At 36.7% G+C, this 20426-nt stretch overlaps 1 protein-coding gene across 6 annotated transcripts in view; it reads left to right on the forward strand.

Annotated features, from left to right (window-relative positions):
- LOC144973632 (transmembrane protein 94-like) overlaps nt 1–20426 on the forward strand; it is a 59079-nt gene that overhangs the window by 34430 nt on the left and 4223 nt on the right. For 2 of the 6 annotated variants that reach the window (XM_078916301.1, XM_078916302.1), the window contains 9 exons: nt 1–13; nt 1210–1318; nt 3279–3450; nt 5021–5266; nt 5832–5968; nt 6950–7050; nt 8184–8277; nt 12541–12708; nt 14405–14593. The exon at nt 1–13 is cut by the window's left edge and continues 108 nt beyond it. In XM_078916301.1, the coding sequence (XP_078772427.1) occupies nt 1–13; nt 1210–1318; nt 3279–3450; nt 5021–5266; nt 5832–5968; nt 6950–7050; nt 8184–8277; nt 12541–12708; nt 14405–14477 (1113 nt within the window). In that variant the 3' untranslated portion in view covers nt 14478–14593. Of the gene's footprint in view, nt 14–1209; nt 1319–3278; nt 3451–5020; nt 5267–5831; nt 5969–6949; nt 7051–8183; nt 8278–12540; nt 12709–14404; nt 17044–20426 lie in introns of those variants that run through there. The other 4 variants (XM_078916304.1, XM_078916300.1, XM_078916303.1 and 1 more) reach the window with 3 other exon arrangements.

Genomic DNA, 20426 nt, shown 5'->3' on the forward strand with positions numbered 1-20426 from the left:
TGCACCCCACAAGGTCTTGTTTTCCTATGCATTGATCTTTTTTTTAGCCCTTAAGATAGTCCAGAAGATTATTATTGTGCGGCTATATGGTCTAGTGGTATGACACTCGCTTTCGGATCGGAAGGTCCTGGGTTCGAGCCTCGCATTCGGCGCATAGTTGAGTCCTTGGAAAAGGCTCTTTTTTTTTCACATTCTCTCACTGTACTCTGGTATAAAATGAGTACCTGGCCGTTAACAGCGTTGTCTTTGTCCAAAAAATTGTAATAAGGCCTAACAGGCATCATGTCCCATCCTATATGTTAAATGTTGCTGTTGACCAGGGACCCTTGTAAAGCGCTTTGAGTACATTTAGTGGATATTGCGCTATATAAAAAAAGCTCATCAAGCTCATCATTTGAAGTACAGGAAAATGGGCTCATTTGCTTTGTTTTATATGTCAATGATAGATGCCTTCCACTTCATAACACGTATGGTGCACAGGATAGGATATATATGGGGGAAAAAAATCCCAATTGTTTTCTTTGTTAGTTTCTTTTGTTTGCATAGCCTTTGCCAAAATTTGCGATTTAAACATTTTTTTTCCAGTAGGTTAGAAATAAAATTAGACGTTTTAAAAGAAAAACACTTAATGATTGATAAAATTAAGAAAATTTATTTTTTAAGCTGGGTTTAAAAAAATAAATCAGTTTGATAAATTCCATGCTTACTTAGACATGAAAAGAAAAAAATGTATTTGGTAAGATGAAAGCAATATAAATATTGATAGATTGATGACCTAAGAATATGGCAAGGTTGACCAACTTTTCAGTTGAGGTATTGAAATAAAATAAAATAAAATCATCTTTTTTACTTTCTCACAACTTTTATGGCCTTGTGTCAATCTTTTTGTGCCACCACCTTATTGTTGCTGATTCAGAGTTATTTAACTTGACGTTGACTCAAAGGATTAATAGAAATTGTTACTTGTCTTTCTGTATTCGTTAAATCGCCTCTCTATGGGTGACATTGCATTGATAAAGTACAGTGGCCAAAATTTCAACCTTATTTTTTACATCTTTATATTTTGTGATGAATTAATTATATTTTATGTCTTCCTATAAATCATTTTTATTATTATTATTATTATTATTATTATTATTATTATTATTATTATTATTATTATTATTATTATTATTATTATTATTATTATTGTTGTCATCTCATCCCTAGCCATGTGTGAGATGGTAAAGATTATGCAGGAATATGGAGAAGTCGTTTTGATTCTTGGCAGTTGTCTCAACATGGAGAATACACCCGTCTTCTTACAAGCCGATTGCAGGTAATTCTACAAAAGGGTCGTCATAATATTTCACACCCTGCTAGTGTGTTATGCAATAGTATGTGATGCTCAAGTTATATATTTCATTTGATAATTATTTCTGGAAATTATTTGTAATAACTTCGTATTTTCATCAATTAGTTCGCTCTAAAATCCATTTATTTATGCATGTTATATGGTGCTTTATCTACATTATTTATGATATATTAATACATTCAAACACCATGCTTTACTTTTACTTTTTATCAACCTGTGTCGGCTATGTGCAATCCTTCATAATCTATTTTCAAAATTCTATTTACATTACAAATCCATTATTACAACTCTATTCTACTTTCATGCCCGATTTTTTATAGCATTGCTTGTAACTGCTGTATATTTTATGAATATTTGATTATATTTGACGTTTATTTTGCTTTTAATTATCTTCGTATTTTCATCAATTAGTCCATGACAGTGTATAAATCTGTGCTAATATAACGATGAATGATGTGTAACATTATGATTATTTCCATTCAGGGACAATAAAGTATATCTTATCTTATCTTATCTTATCTTACTGTAATATTGTCTATGATTTTTGTGCTGGGAGGATTATATGATCATCAGATGTAGATTTGTTAATTTGAGGTTTTGATAGCGGTCTCAGATAAGGGATATTTTAACTTGAACCAACACTATATGTATTGAAAAGCATATTCAGGTGTGAAAATCTGAAAATAAAAAATCCCCCCAAAATATTTTTTAGAAAGATAACTTTTTTTATAGAGCAATATCCAGTATCATCGTTGATACTCAAATATCAACATTTACAAAGGGTCCCAAGCCAAAGATGCCACAGAACGTGGAGGACGAGATATAAGGCCTGTAAGGCGCTATTAGTTTCTTTTCTATTGAGATAAAAATAGCTGATATTGTCTAGGCACTCATTTTACACTTGAGTTTGTTGAGAAAATGTGAGTAAAGAGCCTCAATTTTGAGCTGACAATAACAGGACTTGGATCTTGGAACTGCTTACTGGTCACGAGTCAAATTAATTATCATACTACAAGTACAAGACTTCAAAGGTGGCACACAGTTGGTATTATTATGAATCCTTGATTTGGCTATGAATTCTTTTTTTTATTTTATTTTTCTAATAATTTATATTGTAAAGTGCCCAGAGCTTGTGTTTTACACGAGAATGAGCGCTGTATAAATGTGTATTATTATTATTAAAAACAAGGACAATTTATCATCTCAATTGTTCTAAAAGTGGGAGTTAGTGCAGTAAAAATGGAGCTCGAAGGCAAACGTTAAAAATTTTCCTCCTTTTTCACTTTTCGTCACAATCAGCACTGAATGCATATCTGCCAATCATCCCGATTTGATCGGGGAAATTCCTGATCTTGTTGCCCTGTTCCATCACCCCTGATTGGGATTGTTAAAAATCTGAAAAAATGACATCCGCTTATGGATGCGGCTATGTGGTCTAGTGGTATGACACTCGCTTTCGGATCGGAAGGTCCTGGGTTCGAGCCTCGCATAGTTGAGTCCTTGGAGAAGACTCTTTACTCACATTCTCTCACTGTACTTAGGTGTAAAATGAGTACCTGGCCGTTAACAGCGTTGTCTCTGTCCCAAAAACTTGTAATATCGCCTGACAGGCGTCATGTCTCCTGGGTTCGAGCCTCACATAGTTGAGTCCTTGGAGAAGACTCTTTACTCACATTCTCTCACTGTACTCAGGTGTAAAATGAGTACCTGGCCGTTAACAGCATTGTCTCTGTCCCAAAAACTTGTAATATCGCCTGACAGGCGTCATGTCTCGTCCTACATGTTATGTGTTGCTGTTGGCCAGGGACCCCTTGTGAAGCGCTTTGAGCACGTTTAGTGGATATTGCACTATATAAAAGCTCAAGTTTTTTTTGTTTTTTTTTTTTTATGGTTGTAAACTTACCTGTTATTTTCCCATCCTCAGCCTGGCTATAGAGCCGTTGTTCCCCAAGCTTTGTGCTAACCGGCCACATTTCAACCCCATAGGTCAGGATGACCTGTCCCCCATAAACCTTGCATCCAAAATTCTCTCCCTTCCTTGTGCTTTTAACGTACACTGTCAGGAGAACGTCAGATTTATACAACTCATCATGGAGGTAAGGAGGGCCTCTTAAACTTTCTGGGTGGGGTTCCTGACCTTCCATAGTGGGCAGGGAGGTTCTTACTGTGTCTTCTATCCCCCTATATCTGTTTTCCAACATGCTTTCTGTCTTTGTCTTGGAATGAGATTACTTGGTTTTGTCCTGGCCCTGACCGGATACCCTTGGTGAAAGGAAAAAAGTCAAATGTATTGTTAGTTTTGGGAGATGATATTTTTTTCCTTGTAAAACTCTCTCTCTGTTATGTAATGTATCATGTTTTGTTTACATATTATATATGATTTGTAAACATTTGAGTGTATTCCTCTTAGTGGGGGCCTGTGCTTGTGACTGGATAAGACTTTTAGGTGATCTCACACTAAGTACTTCGATAGTGTGCTCTTGGAATCTACATCTGTTCCTATTTGACCCAATTCTCCTTTGTCTTACTTTTTCTTGGTGCTTTAATTGTAATTCTAGAACTTTTTACTATCCCATTTTCTTCCTTTTTACTGGCGCTGATATGACCTTAATGTGTTGCAAGCGCCGTAAAACCCTTAAAAACAAAAAAACCTCTTAAACTATGTTGTGTTAGTCGCAGAATGCTTAACTTTTTTTACTTGGGAGTAATAATCTATGGTCAACAGATCTTGCTTCTTTTATGCAAGCAGCAGGGCAAATGTTTGAGTAAACGGATAATATTTTTTCAGTAGACGTTAGGTAGGCAGTGATAACGGCAACAAGATTCCACTTGTCTGCTTTGCAACCACAGGAAACTAATCTGGGAAGCAAAATTTTATTTGAATTCAAAATGATCCAAGAAAACAAAACCAACACCATTTATTGCTTTTATAAATAAATCAACCAAATTGTCACATTGATTTTTTTTTCTTTCTAGTTGATCATCATCCATCATGGCTTGTGCTCTTGAGCACGTTGCCGGTCAGCTGTCTCCACGAATCACGATCCTCTGCGGTGCGCATGAAATTGTGTTGCTTTTTAAGTCACATTTGGCCATTCTTAGGTTATTTTAATAAGTCATTCTTTGTCTTCCTCTAGCTCTCTTTCCTTCGATCATCCCAGATGTTACCAACTTTTATATTCCGTCTCTTCTCCAAAATGCTTTTAATTTCAAATGAAGTTGTAAAGGGGAATTAAAATTCAGTTGAGAAAATCTTCATGACATTCACACAGTTGAGATTTTTTACAAAACTTGAGATTTTATATAGCACAATATCCACTAAACATGCTCAAAGTGCTTTACAAAGGGTCCCTAACCAATAGCAACACTTAACATGTAGAACGAGACACGAACGCCTGTTAGTCTATATTACAATTTTTTTTCGGACATAGACAACGCTGTTAACGACCAGATACTCATTTTACACCTGAGTACGGTGAGAGAATGTGAGTAAAGAGTCTTTTTCCAAGGACTCAACTATGCGTCGAGCGAGGATCGAACCCGGGACCTTCCGATACGAAAGCGAGTGTCATACCACTAGACCACATAGCCGCACAGATTGCCTCAATGTTTTCTTTTGTTGGATCCTGAAATAAAACACATAATTTATTCATTCTATCATTTCAGGCCCGGCACTACGTGTTTGCGATGCGTAACTGTTTCTACCTGATGCTGTGCTGCCTCCTGTCCACCGTCCTGTGTCAGCTGATCCCCTGCTTACTCCTAATCCCTCCACCCCTCAGTGTCCAGCACATCATGTGGCTGGTTGCCATAGTGATTCCTGTCCTCAGCCTTTCCCTTATGGGAAACCCAAACGAGACCAGGACAATGACTATGGCCACACATAAAAACGTGCCACACGTCAATAAACAGGTGGGTTGTCTCATCTCTCTCTCTCTCTCTCTCTCTCTCTCTCTCTCTCTCTCTCTCTCTCTCTCTCTCTCTCTCTCTCTCTCTCTCTCTCTCTCTCTCTCTCTCTCTCTCTCTCTCTCTCTCTCTCTCTCTCTCTCTCTCTCTCTCTCTCTCATCTATCTATCTATCTATCTATTTATCTATCTATCTCTCTCAGCCACTATCACTTTATTTCTCTCATCTCTTGATTGACGATTCTATTTGTATAGATTTATCTACCAGTAAAAAAAAAAAGAATTTTTTTTTTAATTAAAAAAAAATTGAGCTTTTATATAGAGCAATATCCACTAAACATGCTCAAAGTGCTTTACAAGGGGTCCCTGTCCAACAGCAACATTTAATATATTTAGAACAAGACATGATGCCTGCAAGGCGATATTATAATTTTTTCAGACAGAGACAACACAGTTAATGGCCGGGTACTCATTTTATACCTAAGTATGGTGAGAGAATGTGAGTAAAGAGCCTTTTCCAAGGACTCAACTATATGCCGATTCAACTTCTAAAATGTTTTCCTCCTTTTCAGATAATTCTAGAGTTCCTGTTCCAGTTTTGTTCCCGGTTCGTCCCGTCCATTCTAGTTGCCATCACGTGTTTCATCATCATTCTTCACTCATTCTGTGAAAATGTGTCTTTCCCAAGGTGTTCAATTTATCATTTCAGGTTAGTATTCTATATCTTTACTTGGGCTGAGTCTTTTGAAAGGAAGTCATTCATTTCCTTTTTGTAGTTTTAATGTATTTCATGATTTATACAGTCTTTTGAAAGGAAGTCATTCATTTCCTTTTTGTAGTTTTAATGTATTTCATGATTTATACAGTCTTTTGAAAGGAAGTCATTCATTTCCTTTTTGTAGTTTTAATGTATTTCATGATTTATACAGTCTTTTGAAAGGAAGTCATTCATTTCCTTTTTGTAGTTTTAATGTATTTCATGATTTTTTGTATAGGGGTCTAATACAAATTTGGAGTAGTTAGATTTTCTAGACAAAAAAGTTATCATTAATTTTTCCTTCTGGGCCTCGGGAGGTTTTTTTTGTTTTGTTTTCTACCCCTTTATATAATGAGTCACCTTCCACATTATTTCAGTTATCAAACGATCGATAATGTCGCTTAGCATAAATGTTTATACTATATATATAATATATTATGTTACTTTTCTTTGTGTGTCATGTTTAGAATCTTGATGAGGGAATGTTTTTAAGCGAAAATGTATTACTATGTATTTTTATGCACTATGTGTTAAATCCTATGTCGGTCAAAGGCTTCTATTAGCCTGACTAAATTATTTATGAAACATTTTTTTAATGCCGACAATAAATAAATATTTGAATTTGAATTTGAATTTTTAAAACTTATTTTTATTTTTTCCAAGTACAGCAGAGTAGAATAAAGATCTAAAAAAGTGTGGATGAAATAGTGCCAGACAAAGCAAGAAAGAAAAATACAAAAAAAAACAAAAACGTTCCCAACATTTTTTGGGATGGTTACTTTCTTGTTTTTTTCTTTCTTACTTTGTCTGGCACTGTTTCATCCACACTATTCCAGATCTCCGTCTTACACCAGTGCCTGCTCCCTAGTTTCTCAGAGTAGAAGTGTGTCATTTATTTATTATTTATTTATTTTTTAAATTTTTATTTGCCAGCTCCTCCAACTCGACTGTGCCTGTAAGATGGACGGAGAAATTTCAGGGAGGTTTAGTGGTCGGACAGAACATTTTCCATTTCCTATTTGTCTTCTATATCAGTGAGTTCTGACACTGACCAAGCTGTATATTGAGCCTGGGTGTTGACATTTATAGTTAATTCATTAAAATTATTGGAATTTAGATTTAGTATGAGGACGAACTCTTGACTCCGCAGATTTCATGATTTACGACAACTGTTGGACTAAAGGAAGATGTCTGTTTCTTTATTAACACCTTATTTTTTACTGCCCACTTCATTAGGAAGAATCATTGATGATAAAAATTAGTTTCAACATAGAGCTTATCAGAATTTACGTATAATGAGGATCTTGCAAAGCTGTTAGCTTATGTAGACTTTTAAAATGAATGGAAAATGATTCAGAGCAAACAAAAATAAAATTGTAATTGAATAGTCAAATGGTCAATAAATAAATATTTTTTTCCCCATACAAGTATGCATGCTTTAAGGCTTTAGGGCTTTCAGGCTTATCAATTTTTATTACACGAAGATTGAATTGGGCATTTTGTGATTGACAGTGAAACCAGATCTGTACGTGGTTGTTACTGATTGACATAATATACCGTTTTTTCTACCTAGTGGACTATGAACAAAACATAGAAAAATATGTCATATTGTATTGTAAAACCAGACATTTGTTAAAATCAAGGAATTTATGATATATATCTAGCCAAAACAGTATTATATCAGGGTGGTTTTAGATGTCAAAAATTCAATCAGTCAAAAGTATGAAACTTGGGTCCAATTTATAGGTTTTACAATAGATATTGACATAGTCTCCCCGACGATCAGCTGGTCATGGGATTGACAGAGCGAGTGAGTGATAGTCACTTCATTGACAAAACTTAAAACTGACATTTTTGGCTACAATAAATCACTTTGGGGCATTTAGATCACACCATCATCATTACTTCGTTTGAGTTGGAGGTCACATTTGGATTTAAAAATCTCATAATTCTACCCCCCAATTCATGACTTCCATTCATAATTCATCATAAAAACCAAAAATGAGTTCCCTCGGTTTGTTTTTTTGGAAGCTATCTATGTCCAATAAGGATCCGTCTTAAAGAAACAGATTAATCATTTCTCTGCGATCAAAATTCAAATATTTGCTTGCTTGAAAAGTAACTTTTTATCCTTATTTTACATGATATAAAATCAATTTGTTTCCAGTAACAATATCCATGTCTTTGGTACACTGGCAAGATTTACTGTGGCAAAAACTCCCATTCAAAAATGTGGCCTGGTCCGTCATTTCCTGTATCATGTAAGTCACTAGATATGCTTGTAGTTCTAGAGTAAAGAAAATGATTTGGTTTAAGAAACTTCTTCCTCTACTTTTTCCTATTATTCTCTTCCTCCTCCTCCTCATCTTTCTTATTTTTCTTCATTTTCTTCTTCTTCTCCTCCTCCTCCTCTTTCTTATTTTTCTTCATTTTCTTCTTCTTCTCTTCCTCCTCCTCTTTCTTATTTTTCTTCATTTTCTTCTTCTCCTCCTCCTCCTCCTTTTTCTTATTTTTCTTCATTCTCTTCTTCTTCTCCTCCTCCTCCACATACACATGCAAACACATTTACACAGTTCCACACACACACATACCCACAGGTTTTCAAACACATTTACACAGTTCCACACACACACATACCCACAGGTTTTCAAACACATTTACACAGTTCCACACACACACATACCCACAGGTTTTCAAACACATTTACACAGTTCCACACACACACACACATACCCACAGGTTTTCAAACACATTTACACAGTTCCACACACACACATACCCACAGGTTTTCAAACACATTTACACAGTTCCACACACACACATACCCACAGGTTTTCAAACACATTTACACAGTTCCACACACACACATACCCACAGGTTTTCAAACACATTTACACAGTTCCACACACACACACACATACCCACAGGTTTTCAAACACATTTACACAGTTCCACACACACACATACCCACAGGTTTTCAAACACATTTACACAGTTCCACACACACACACACCCACAGGTTTTCAAACACATTTACACAGTTCCACACACACACATACCCACAGGTTTTCAAACACATTTACACAGTTCCACACACACACACATACCCACAGGTTTTCAAACACATTTACACAGTTCCACACACACACATACACACCCACAGGTTTTCAAACACATTTACAGTTCCACACACACACATACCCACAGGTTTTCAAACACATTTACACAGTTCCACACACACACATACACATACCCACAGGTTTTCAAACACATTTACACAGTTCCACACACACACATACCCACAGGTTTTCAAACACATTTACACAGTTCCACACACACCCATACACACCCACAGGTTTTCAAACACATTTACACAGTTCCACACACACCCATACCCACAGGTTTTCAAACACATTTACACAGTTCCACACACACCCATACACACCCACAGGTTTTCAAACACATTTACACAGTTCCACACACACACACATACCCACAGGTTTTCAAACACATTTACACAGTTCCACACACACACATACCCACAGGTTTTCAAACACATTTACACAGTTCCACACACACACATACCCACAGGTTTTCAAACACATTTACACAGTTCCACACACACACATACACCCACAGGTTTTCAAACACATTTACACAGTTCCACACACACACATACCCACCCACAGGTTTTCAAACACATTTACACAGTTCCACACACACCATACACACCCACAGGTTTTCAAACACATTTACACAGTTCCACACACACCCATACACACACCACAAGGTTTTCAAACACATTTACACAGTTCCACACACACCATACCACACCCCACAGGTTTTCAAACACATTTACACAGTTCCACACACACCCAGTACACACCCCACAGGTTTTCAAACACATTTACACAGTTCCACACACACCATACACACCCACAGGTTTTCAAACACATTTACACAGTTCCACACACACCCATACCACCCACAGGTTTTCAAACACATTTACACAGTTCCACACACCAACACACCATCATCAACCACACCCACAGGTTTTCAAACACATTTACACAGTTCCACACACACCCATACACACCCACAGGTTTTCAAACACATTTACACAGTTCCACACACACCATACCACCACAGGTTTTCAAACACATTTACACAGTTCACACACATACACACACAGGTTCAAACATTTACACAGTTCACAACACCTACACACCCACAGGTTTTCAAAAACACATTACACCAGTTCTCAACACACACATCCCGTTCAACATTTACACATTCACACACCATCCACAGGTTTTCAAACATACATTTACACAGTTCACACAACACCACACACATACCCACAGGTTTTCAAACACATTTACACAGTTCCACACACACACATACCCACAGGTTTTCAAACACTATTTACACAGTTCCACACACACACATACCCACAGGTTTTCAAACATATTTACACAGTTCCACACACACACATACACACCACAGGTTTTCAAACACATTTACACAGTTCCACACACACCATACCACCCACAGGTTTTCAAACACATTTACACAGTTCCACACACACCCATACACACCCACAGGTTTTCAAACACATTTACACAGTTCCACACACACACCCATACACACCCACAGGTTTTCAAACACATTTACACAGTTCCACACACCCATACACACCCACAGGTTTTCAAACACATTTACACAGTTCCACACACACACCATACACACCCACAGGTTTTCAAACACATTTACACAGTTCCACACACACACCATACACACCCACGGTTTTCAAACACATTTACACAGTTCCACACACACACATACCCACAGGTTTTCAAACATTTACACAGTTCCAACACACACATACCCAAGGTTTCAAACACATTACACAGTTCCACACACCATACACACCCACAGGTTTTCAAACACATTTACACAGTTCCACACACACACACACCCAAGGTTTTCAAACACATTTACACAGTTCCACACACACACACACACATACCCACAGGTTTTCAAACACATTTACACAGTTCCACACACACACACACACCACAGGTTTTCAAACACATTTACACAGTTCCACACACACCCATACACACCCACAGGTTTTCAAACACATTTACACAGTTCCACACACACACATACACACCCACAGGTTTTCAAACACATTTACACAGTTCCACACACACCCATACACACCCACAGGTTTTCAAACACATTTACACAGTTCCACACACACACACACACACACCCACAGGTTTTCAAACACATTTACACAGTTCCACACACACACACACACCCACAGGTTTTCAAACACATTTACACAGTTCCACACACACCCATACACACCCACAGGTTTTCAAACACATTTACACAGTTCCACACACACCCATACACACCCACATGTTTTCAAACACATTTACACAGTTCCACACACACACATACCCACAGGTTTTCAAACACATTTACACAGTTCCACACACACACATACCCACAGGTTTTCAAACACATTTACACAGTTCCACACACACACATACCCACAGGTTTTCAAACACATTTACACAGTTCCACACACACCCATACACACCCACAGGTTTTCAAACACATTTACACAGTTCCACACACACACACACACCCACAGGTTTTCAAACACATTTACACAGTTCCACACACACACACACACATACCCACAGGTTTTCAAACACATTTACACAGTTCCACACACACACACACACCCACAGGTTTTCAAACACATTTACACAGTTCCACACACACCATACACACCCACAGGTTTTCAAACACATTTACACAGTTCCACACACACACCCATACACACCCACAGGTTTTCAAACACATTTACACAGTTCCACACACACACCCATACACACCCACAGGTTTTCAAACACAGATCATTATCACGTTCCAAGCTGTAAAGTGGTTAAAGTTAAAGCCTAAAAAGATAGTAATTTAATCTAGAAAGATAAAACTGTAATCTTGATTTAATAATAATGATGATGATGATGATGGACTGTAGTTTAGCGCTCTAATTAATAAAATATAAGAAACGAAGCACTAACATTACAATGACCTAACATTTACACATTCATAAATATATCCCTTCTAGTATTTTATTATTTATGGTGATTTAAGTTTTTATCAATTATTGGTTTGTTGTTAATGAGTTCCTGAACAAAAATGAATAGAACAGCTTCAAAAAAGAACAAAAACCAAAACACAGAACATTTCGGGTTCAAAACCCTTCTTCAGCCAACCCTTCTGAAGAAGGGGTTTGAGCCTGAAACGTTCCGAGTTTGGTATTTGGTTCTTTTTTGAAGCTGTTCTATTCATTTTTGTTTATTACTTTTTACAGTCCACAGCTTCTAGCTGCCTGGTATCATTTATTGAGTTCTTGTACATTTTATTGTCATAAAGTTATTGCCGATTTTTCCATTTCAAGGTAGGAGTTACGTTTTCTTCTGCTTTCTTAAATTTGCCAGATTGGGGCTCCAGCTGATTTTCTCGGTCATCGACACGTACGTCCGACAAGACAGTTTTGGCCAGTCATTGCCGTTGTCTCTAGTCCATCCGTCTGTTTGGGTGTTGGGCTGTGTCTGGCCTGTCATCATTGTGATTCTCAACGAGGTTGTCAAGAAAAGGGCCATCAAGTAAGTACTAGATATACAGTGGAACCTCCCGATAACGACATGCCACGGGACCAAGTTTTTATGCCGTTATCCGGAGGTGTCGTTATTTAGAGGTTTCCAAGATGGCGGACAAAGTGGGCGTGGTAAGGCCCGCGGGACCAGATTTTATTAACATTGACAAAACAAACAAAACATTGTAGTGTATTCCTCTTAGGGGTTCTTGTGCGTGTGTCTGGATGAGACTTTTAGGTGATCTGAACTGAGTACACTGATAGTGTGCTCCTGGAATCTACATCTGTTCCCTATTTAAACCATTCCCCTTGTCTTACTTTTTCTTATGTCATTTCAATTGTAAATCTAGAATGTTTTTTACTATCCAATTTCTTCCTTTTACTGGCGCTGATATGACATAGATGTGTCACAGGCGCTGTAAAAACCCTTTAAAACAAACAAAATTCCTCCTCCTCCTCCCACAAAAATACTACTACTACTACTACTACTACCACTGCTACTACTACTATACTACTACTACTACTACTACTATTATTATTATTATTATTATTATTACTACTACTACTACTACTACTACTACTTACTATACTACTACTACTACTACTACTACTAACTACTACTACTACTACTACTACTACTACTACTACTACTACTACTACTACTACTACTTCTATCACCACATAATATCACATTTTCCAAGATTTTGTGTTTACTTGCTTACACTTACATTTATACCATGGTTTTTATTAATGCATATCAGCCAAGATTTGTCAAAAAAAAGCTGCGTTCTCATTGGTTCAAGCAGGAATCGTTTTTATAAACTTTTGAGTACTCATACTCGGTATTTTTAGTATCAGATATCTAAGAAAACTGCCGAAAATCGCCAAAATGATGTCGTTATTCGGAGGTTTTATCAAAAAGTGTGTCGTTATTTGGAGGTTATTTTTACTGATCTTAAATAGAAAAAAAATTGGGACCACAGGTCAATGTCGTTATCAGGAGGTTATCATTATTCGGAGGTGTCGTAATTGGGAGGTTCCACTGTAATATATTCAGAGCTACCAACCAGCTCCCCTTTTTACTAGCACCGTAAAACCCTTAAAAACAAACAAACAAATAATAAGGCATATACTGTATGCTTTTAACACTAAGCATTCAATAGAGTGGCAATTAAAAATGTTAATTTATTCAATTTATTTTTTTTGCAATCTTTTCAATTTTCAATTTATAGTGACAGTTTTAACTATTTTACAGTGTTGAAATTATTCATATTTTAAAGCGCGGCTCTGGTTGTGGAGCTGCTCCTTTTTTATATATATATCCTATTTCCATTGTATTTTTATCTTATTGTGTAAATTATAACAGCAGTCTGTACAAAAAAATTCCTTTTTGGGATGCAATAAAGTATTATTATTATTGTTATTATTATTATTATTATTATTATTATTATTATTATTATTATTATTATTATTATTATTATTATTATTATTATTAAAATTTTGACAGATGAACTGATAGGTTTATATTTCAAAATAATTTCATTTCGATTCGATCCTGGAGGTGGGAAGATCAAAGGCTAAGAGATAAATGATGTGGCATATTTATTTATTTTATATTTCTCATTTTTGTTCCATGTTTTTTTCCAGTAGTTTTCCTTTTTCCCACCACAAGCCTAAAACTATCTACTTTCTACTGATCTCCCCAGGTTGGCCGTGAGAAGACAGAAGAGAGCAAGGCTGGATTTTGACACCAAGCTGGGAATGAATTCTCCATTTTGACCTCTGACATCTGATTGTCTCCCTACACAGGTTATTGTTTACTGTCAAAGGTTCACTAATCGTGTTTTACAGTTGTTGATGCATTTTTTGTTTGATCAAGAACTTGGCAATTCATCTTGATCATTTTATCATCTACACACAGGGTGGGTTTCTTCCCCTGAACTCTTACCTCATTTGTGACCCATCGTCTCAAAACGGTATTATGTCAAAACGAACCATGTGCTTAAAAGCCGAGTTAAATTTTATACTGGTATAAGATATAAATTTTTGGCATTAGCACCCTAAAATATGGTATCCATTCTCCTCAATAAATCATACAAACTCAACACAAGTCTGATATTTCTGGCTATAAATTCAATTTTCAACATCTTAACCATCCCGACTTAATACTGTTTTGAGGCAAAAGGTCACATTTGTATGATTGAATAAAATGAATATGTTATCCCTGTGACCATAATGTATTAAAGTCAAAGTCCTTGACACAAATTATTTTTTTAAAAATCCCCCGTCAAAACAAATTTTCTTGAGGTCACCAAAATCAACTAACATGCACACATGCATTGATCTGTACCGTGGCATAATTTTTCTCTGGCCTTGACCTCCACCCTGCAAACTCGACTCTATAATATAGCACAAAGCACTCTGCAAAAGACTAGTATCCATATTAACTCACTCACCCCTAACACCGACTATATCCGTAGTTTACCCGGTTTTACTTTTACCCCATGCCTATTTATTACATTTATTTCTGAGACAAATTATAGGCGTAGTATCAAAGCTAATGTTCTTAATTTTTACATGTTTATGGTAGTTGAATAAAACGATCTAGACATACACATTCTCAAATAGAAATGATTTTTTTTTCCAATTTTGATTGAAAAGTAGCAAGGATATATAGGAGTAAGTGAGTTAAGATGGTAGTAAGAATTTGGTTCTGTCCCTTACATGCTACAGAAACCAGGATGTATGAAATAAATGATAAACTTCTACTACATAGGCCTGGGTGCTTTTTAGATCCATTCTCTTAGTTTATAATGCATTTTTTTTATGAACTGTGCGAAATCCTGTCATTTATAAAATTGAAATCCCTGAGCTATTTTTGTATAGTTTAGATTTTACTTTTTAACATTAATAGTAGTAGTAGTAGTAGTAGTAGTAGTAGTAGAAGTAAGCTTCGCAGTCCGAATGACGCTTGCTGAGAATTTTGTGATTCAGTCATGGTCGATAAGTATATCTGCTCTCTCCATCCATGTTGTTAATTGTTTCCATTGGTCACGGTCGTGGGCCAGAGTTTTGAGGCTGTCAATATTAACGTCAGCATTATTATGAAAATCACTACACAAATGAATACTAGTGAAAGGTAGAGATGAAAGGCTGTGAATGAAAATGGTTTACAGACAATGAAGGATACTTGTGTGGCTATGTGGTCTAGTGGTAAGACACTCGCTTTTGGATCGGAATGTCCTGGGTTCGAGCCTCGCGCTCGGCGCATAGTTGAGTTCTTGGAAAAGGCTCTTTACTCACACTCTCTCACCGTACTCAGTTGTAAAATGAGTACCTGGCCGTTAACAGCGTTCTTTTTGTCAGAAAAATTGTAATATAGCCTAACAGGCGTCATGTCCTGTCCTACATGTTAAATGTTGCTGTTGACCAGGGACCCCTTGTAAAGCGTTTTGAGCACATTTAGTGGATATTGCGCTATATAAAGCTCAATTTACAAAAAAAAAACATTTTTCAAACAACTAGTTTACTGATTGTTGATCTCAAATTAATACATACTCATTTGATCATCATTGGCATCGCCTTTCACTTTGTTCCTGTTTTGTACTTATTATATTGCATGCCAAAGAAAAAGGTTTATTAGGTATTTGTACATTTTATTAGAAGCCATCTCATTTCCTATTTTTACAAGTCGTGGTTTTTTTTTTTTTTTGTCCTGGTACTTTTGAACTAATCTTTATTGGTAAAGTATAAAATGAAAGAGACTTCTATCTACAAGAATATGGCATTGGAGCGCAGAGCTCAAGTTTAAAGCCCTCTGTATTAGAGACAACACAACAAAAAAAATGTTTTAAAAAAGGTTGCCGAGTATTATTGTAGTACAATTAACTGTAATTGTAAAAGCCTTTGTATCGGTGTGTTATCACAACTCTAAATATTAATTACTCGTCTTTATCTGTTTTTGATATAGCTTTAAAAGATGAGAATTCGTCGCGGACAATTAAAAATGCTTACAAGCACACAGAGAATAATCCAGGTACAAAGTTACATTAAAAACGTCCCGAGAAATGTCGAGTTTTGGGTTCTTGATCAATGAAAATAACGATATTGTAAGTTAGTAGGTAGTAAGGTCGAAGAGTGAGAATGAGAGAAACATGTTTGTATAGGAAGAGAAGCGATAACATCACAGTTACGCGGGAAGACTGAACGAACTCAACATGAAAATTACCTACATCATACACACTTGTTCAGATCTTTAAATTACGAAATTCTGACTTCCCTTGGAATGTCGTCTTTCTTGAAACGAAAATAATACCAACACTCTGCCTCCGTCACGTTGTCCAAATTAAACCCTCTGAAAAAAAAAAGATGTTTACATTACATACATTACAATGTGAAATAAAAGTATGGTCTGTTTACAAATACAAAATTATCAATGTCAGGTTTATGCATGGATTTCTCTCCCTTCTCCATGAGGGAGGTGATTATCATCTTGGGAAGAAATAAACAGAATTCTCCTTTTCTTTTTAATGAAAATAATCTGCATAGGTATTTTAGTATTTTTCTCAATTGTCTTAATAAATAATAAGGTGTTATCTATTAAATGAAGAAAATAAATATATATAATAGGATGATTCCTACTTGGTGAATTTCTCCTTCAAGTCCCTTTCTTCGATCAGTTACATCATCATCTTCCAGGCTGTCTATAAATATTGCCAATAGTTCAGGAGACACTTTGTCGAACATAGTTGTTAAAATCTAATTAATCGCTCGACAAACAAATGGTAGAATTACAAAGTTAAATGGGAAGCCGATTCATACAATAGTCTGCCTCGATCTAAAACAAAAACTATTGAGTTATTGAAATCTATTTCACCTATTTAGTGATTGAAATCAATTTCACCTACACATTACACACTGCTGGAAATGGGATGCAGTTGTTACCAGGAAAAGTGAGCGAGTCATCGCTTGAGTGAGTATCAGCAAGCGGCACGCTTAGCTAGCTCACCACAATTTGTTGACCTGAACGAATGATAAATACGACCATAAACTGAGCGGGCGGGACAGTGATCCTCGCCCTATTGCTCGTTGCCGCTAACCGTCGCGTGGCGCATTCTCTCTAGTTAAATCACTTAGGACGACTGTAGACATGGTGCCATCTTCCTTTTCATAGTTTACAAGCACAGAACCTATTTTTCTGACAACCTCGATTTTCTCTTCATTCAATTTTACTTTGTTTACATCCATCCAATTCTTAATTTCATTAATACAAAGTTCAACCTTCAGCAACAACTTCATCATCCTCACATAAAGATACATAAAGCTTTGTGTCATTGGCATACATGATGAAAGTCAACAGAAAAGACTAAATGATTTTTCTTAGAGGATGTTCATAGAGAGTAAAAAGTAGAGGTCCAAGGACTGATCTTTGTGGAACTCCATATTTTAATTCAGTTACTCCAGACTGAGTAGGATTGAGTTGGACAGATAGGACTGGAATCTATTCAATACATTCCCATTGAATTAATAATATGCTTCAAGTTGATGCAATGAGAATGAGCAGTAGAAAGGTTTTCTATATGCCTATTCTTTCTCTTTTTTATTATGACTTGGCCCCACTTGATGGGTATATTGCAACATCTGATGTTGAACAAGTTGCCTTCTCTTCATCACATATTTGAGCATGCCATTCATGGTCGCTTTGACTTTGCTGTCAACCAAGCCAAAAGTCGCATTGGGTCCTTTGGGGACAATTCATCAAACATTTCTAAAATGCGCTTGGCAGTAATGTTGTTAAGAGGTGAGGTGCCAAAAATGTCTGACAGCACGGAAGATGTTGGCTGAAATGCTAGTCAATGTAGGGAGCAAGATGTCTGTTTAATGTGGCAAGCTTGGCAGAATTGATACATTTTGTTGAATTCAATAAACAAACAATCTAGTTGAAATGAAATAACAAATTAAATTACGAAATTAAGGATTGGAATAGAAATTGAGAGAACTGTATTATGGGTAAAGATTGTTCGCTCTCTAGCCTGTTGACAAAGCGGAAGTTTTTATTTTCGCATCGTAGTAATTCTGTACACTATTACTAGGAGGGGGGGGGGGCTTACATTTTAACTATGCTGGTAAAAGATTCTGCAGCAAAGTAATCGTTGTTAACTTGAATTTTGACTCCAAAGGCATCATCATGTTTTATACGCAGTTTAGTCGCTCGGCTGAAAGTTCCTGGTGACACTTTACGCACCCTTTTATAAAAGGTGCCATTTCTAAATGCGTCTTCTGTTCGAGGCTCTTGTAGAAGAGGTGCATTTGTGATCCAGTAATTCTGTACAATATTACTAGGCGGCCTTACATTATAACTATGCTGGTAAAGGATTCTGCAGCAAAGTAATTGTTGTTAGCTTGAAAGCTCCTGGAGATATTTTACAGCCTTTTATAAAAGGTACCATTTCTAAATGCGTCTTCTGTTCGGGGCTCTTGTAGAAGAGGTGCATCCGTGATCCAGTCAAGATCTTGCCAAATAGTCCAAGAGCCCTCACCTGCATCATGAGGTCATCATTAGGTAGGTCGCCGAGAAGGAACATGGAAATCTGGTTCGCAAGGCAATAAACACTTCTTCAGGTAGATGGTGAGGGATAACTGTAGATAATGCCTGCAGAGTGAAACAAAACATGGAGCTGGTTTCCCACATACCGAGGAAGAATGCCTTGTCTCAGTCCAGACCTTTCTAGAAACAACTTGAATCTTGCAGGATCACCTGAACTCGACTTGTGTCTTAGTTTTGAAAAACAGTAAATAAAATTTGCTGCACAGCAGTCCTGGTCATAGACATGCTTGATATATTTTGTGCTTTGTTTCGAAGACCAAGAGCTTTTGTCATTGCTCAGGCTAACTCATCGAATGGATGGGAGTTGGAGTTGAGTTCTACAAGTTCTTTGTTGAGAAGCAAACTCAACTGTGCAATGACACCGTGATTGACGGCAGCTCTCTCCGTCAGGGTACAAGTTATGCTGTTATAGAATCTGTCTAAAATGTCCTCCATTGTCTGTTCGGTATATGCAGCATTTGATGACACAATTCCGTTAACTCACTCTATCCTAGACATTTTTGCTACTTTTCAAAATTGGAAAAAATGTATTAAAATGAGCATGTACATAGATAGTTTTATTCAACTACCATTAACATGTTAAAACGAAAAACATTATCTTTGATACTACGCCTATAATTTGTCTCAGAAAAATGTAATAAATAGGCATGGGGTAAAAGTAACCCGGGTAAACTTCGGATATAGTCAGTGTTAGGGTTGAGTGAGTTAAGGGTGTCGATGATGTGGTTGTGATAATCCTCTGTCGATCCACCAGACAAGTGACCAACCTGCAGATACATTGTTTTCTTATGCGATTTTACAATATATAGTCCTCACTTACATCAATGGATGGGGGCATCCCAAGCAAGTGTACTGTTTTCTGACAAAAACATGGCTTCTGCAGTTTGGATGTCAGACAGACAGCACACCAAACTCATGAGAAAACTGTTGAGGGTCCCAGGGCCCAGGGAAGCTGTTGATTATTTATGACGGAGGAGATGAGCAAAATTAAAATTAGGTCGCCATCTCTCTCCACAGGAACGTTGCTGACCAAGCATTTGTATCTGGCGAGTCACATGTTGTCAGAATACCGTCTTTTGTGAATATTAACAACATCATCGTCTCCATCATTTTCCAAAAAC

The sequence above is a fragment of the Berghia stephanieae genome, chromosome 5, assembly GCF_034508935.2.
Source record: "Berghia stephanieae isolate SIO BIC M18660-M18661 chromosome 5, UCSD_Bste_1.3, whole genome shotgun sequence".
NCBI classification, from domain to species: domain Eukaryota; kingdom Metazoa; phylum Mollusca; class Gastropoda; order Nudibranchia; family Aeolidiidae; genus Berghia; species Berghia stephanieae.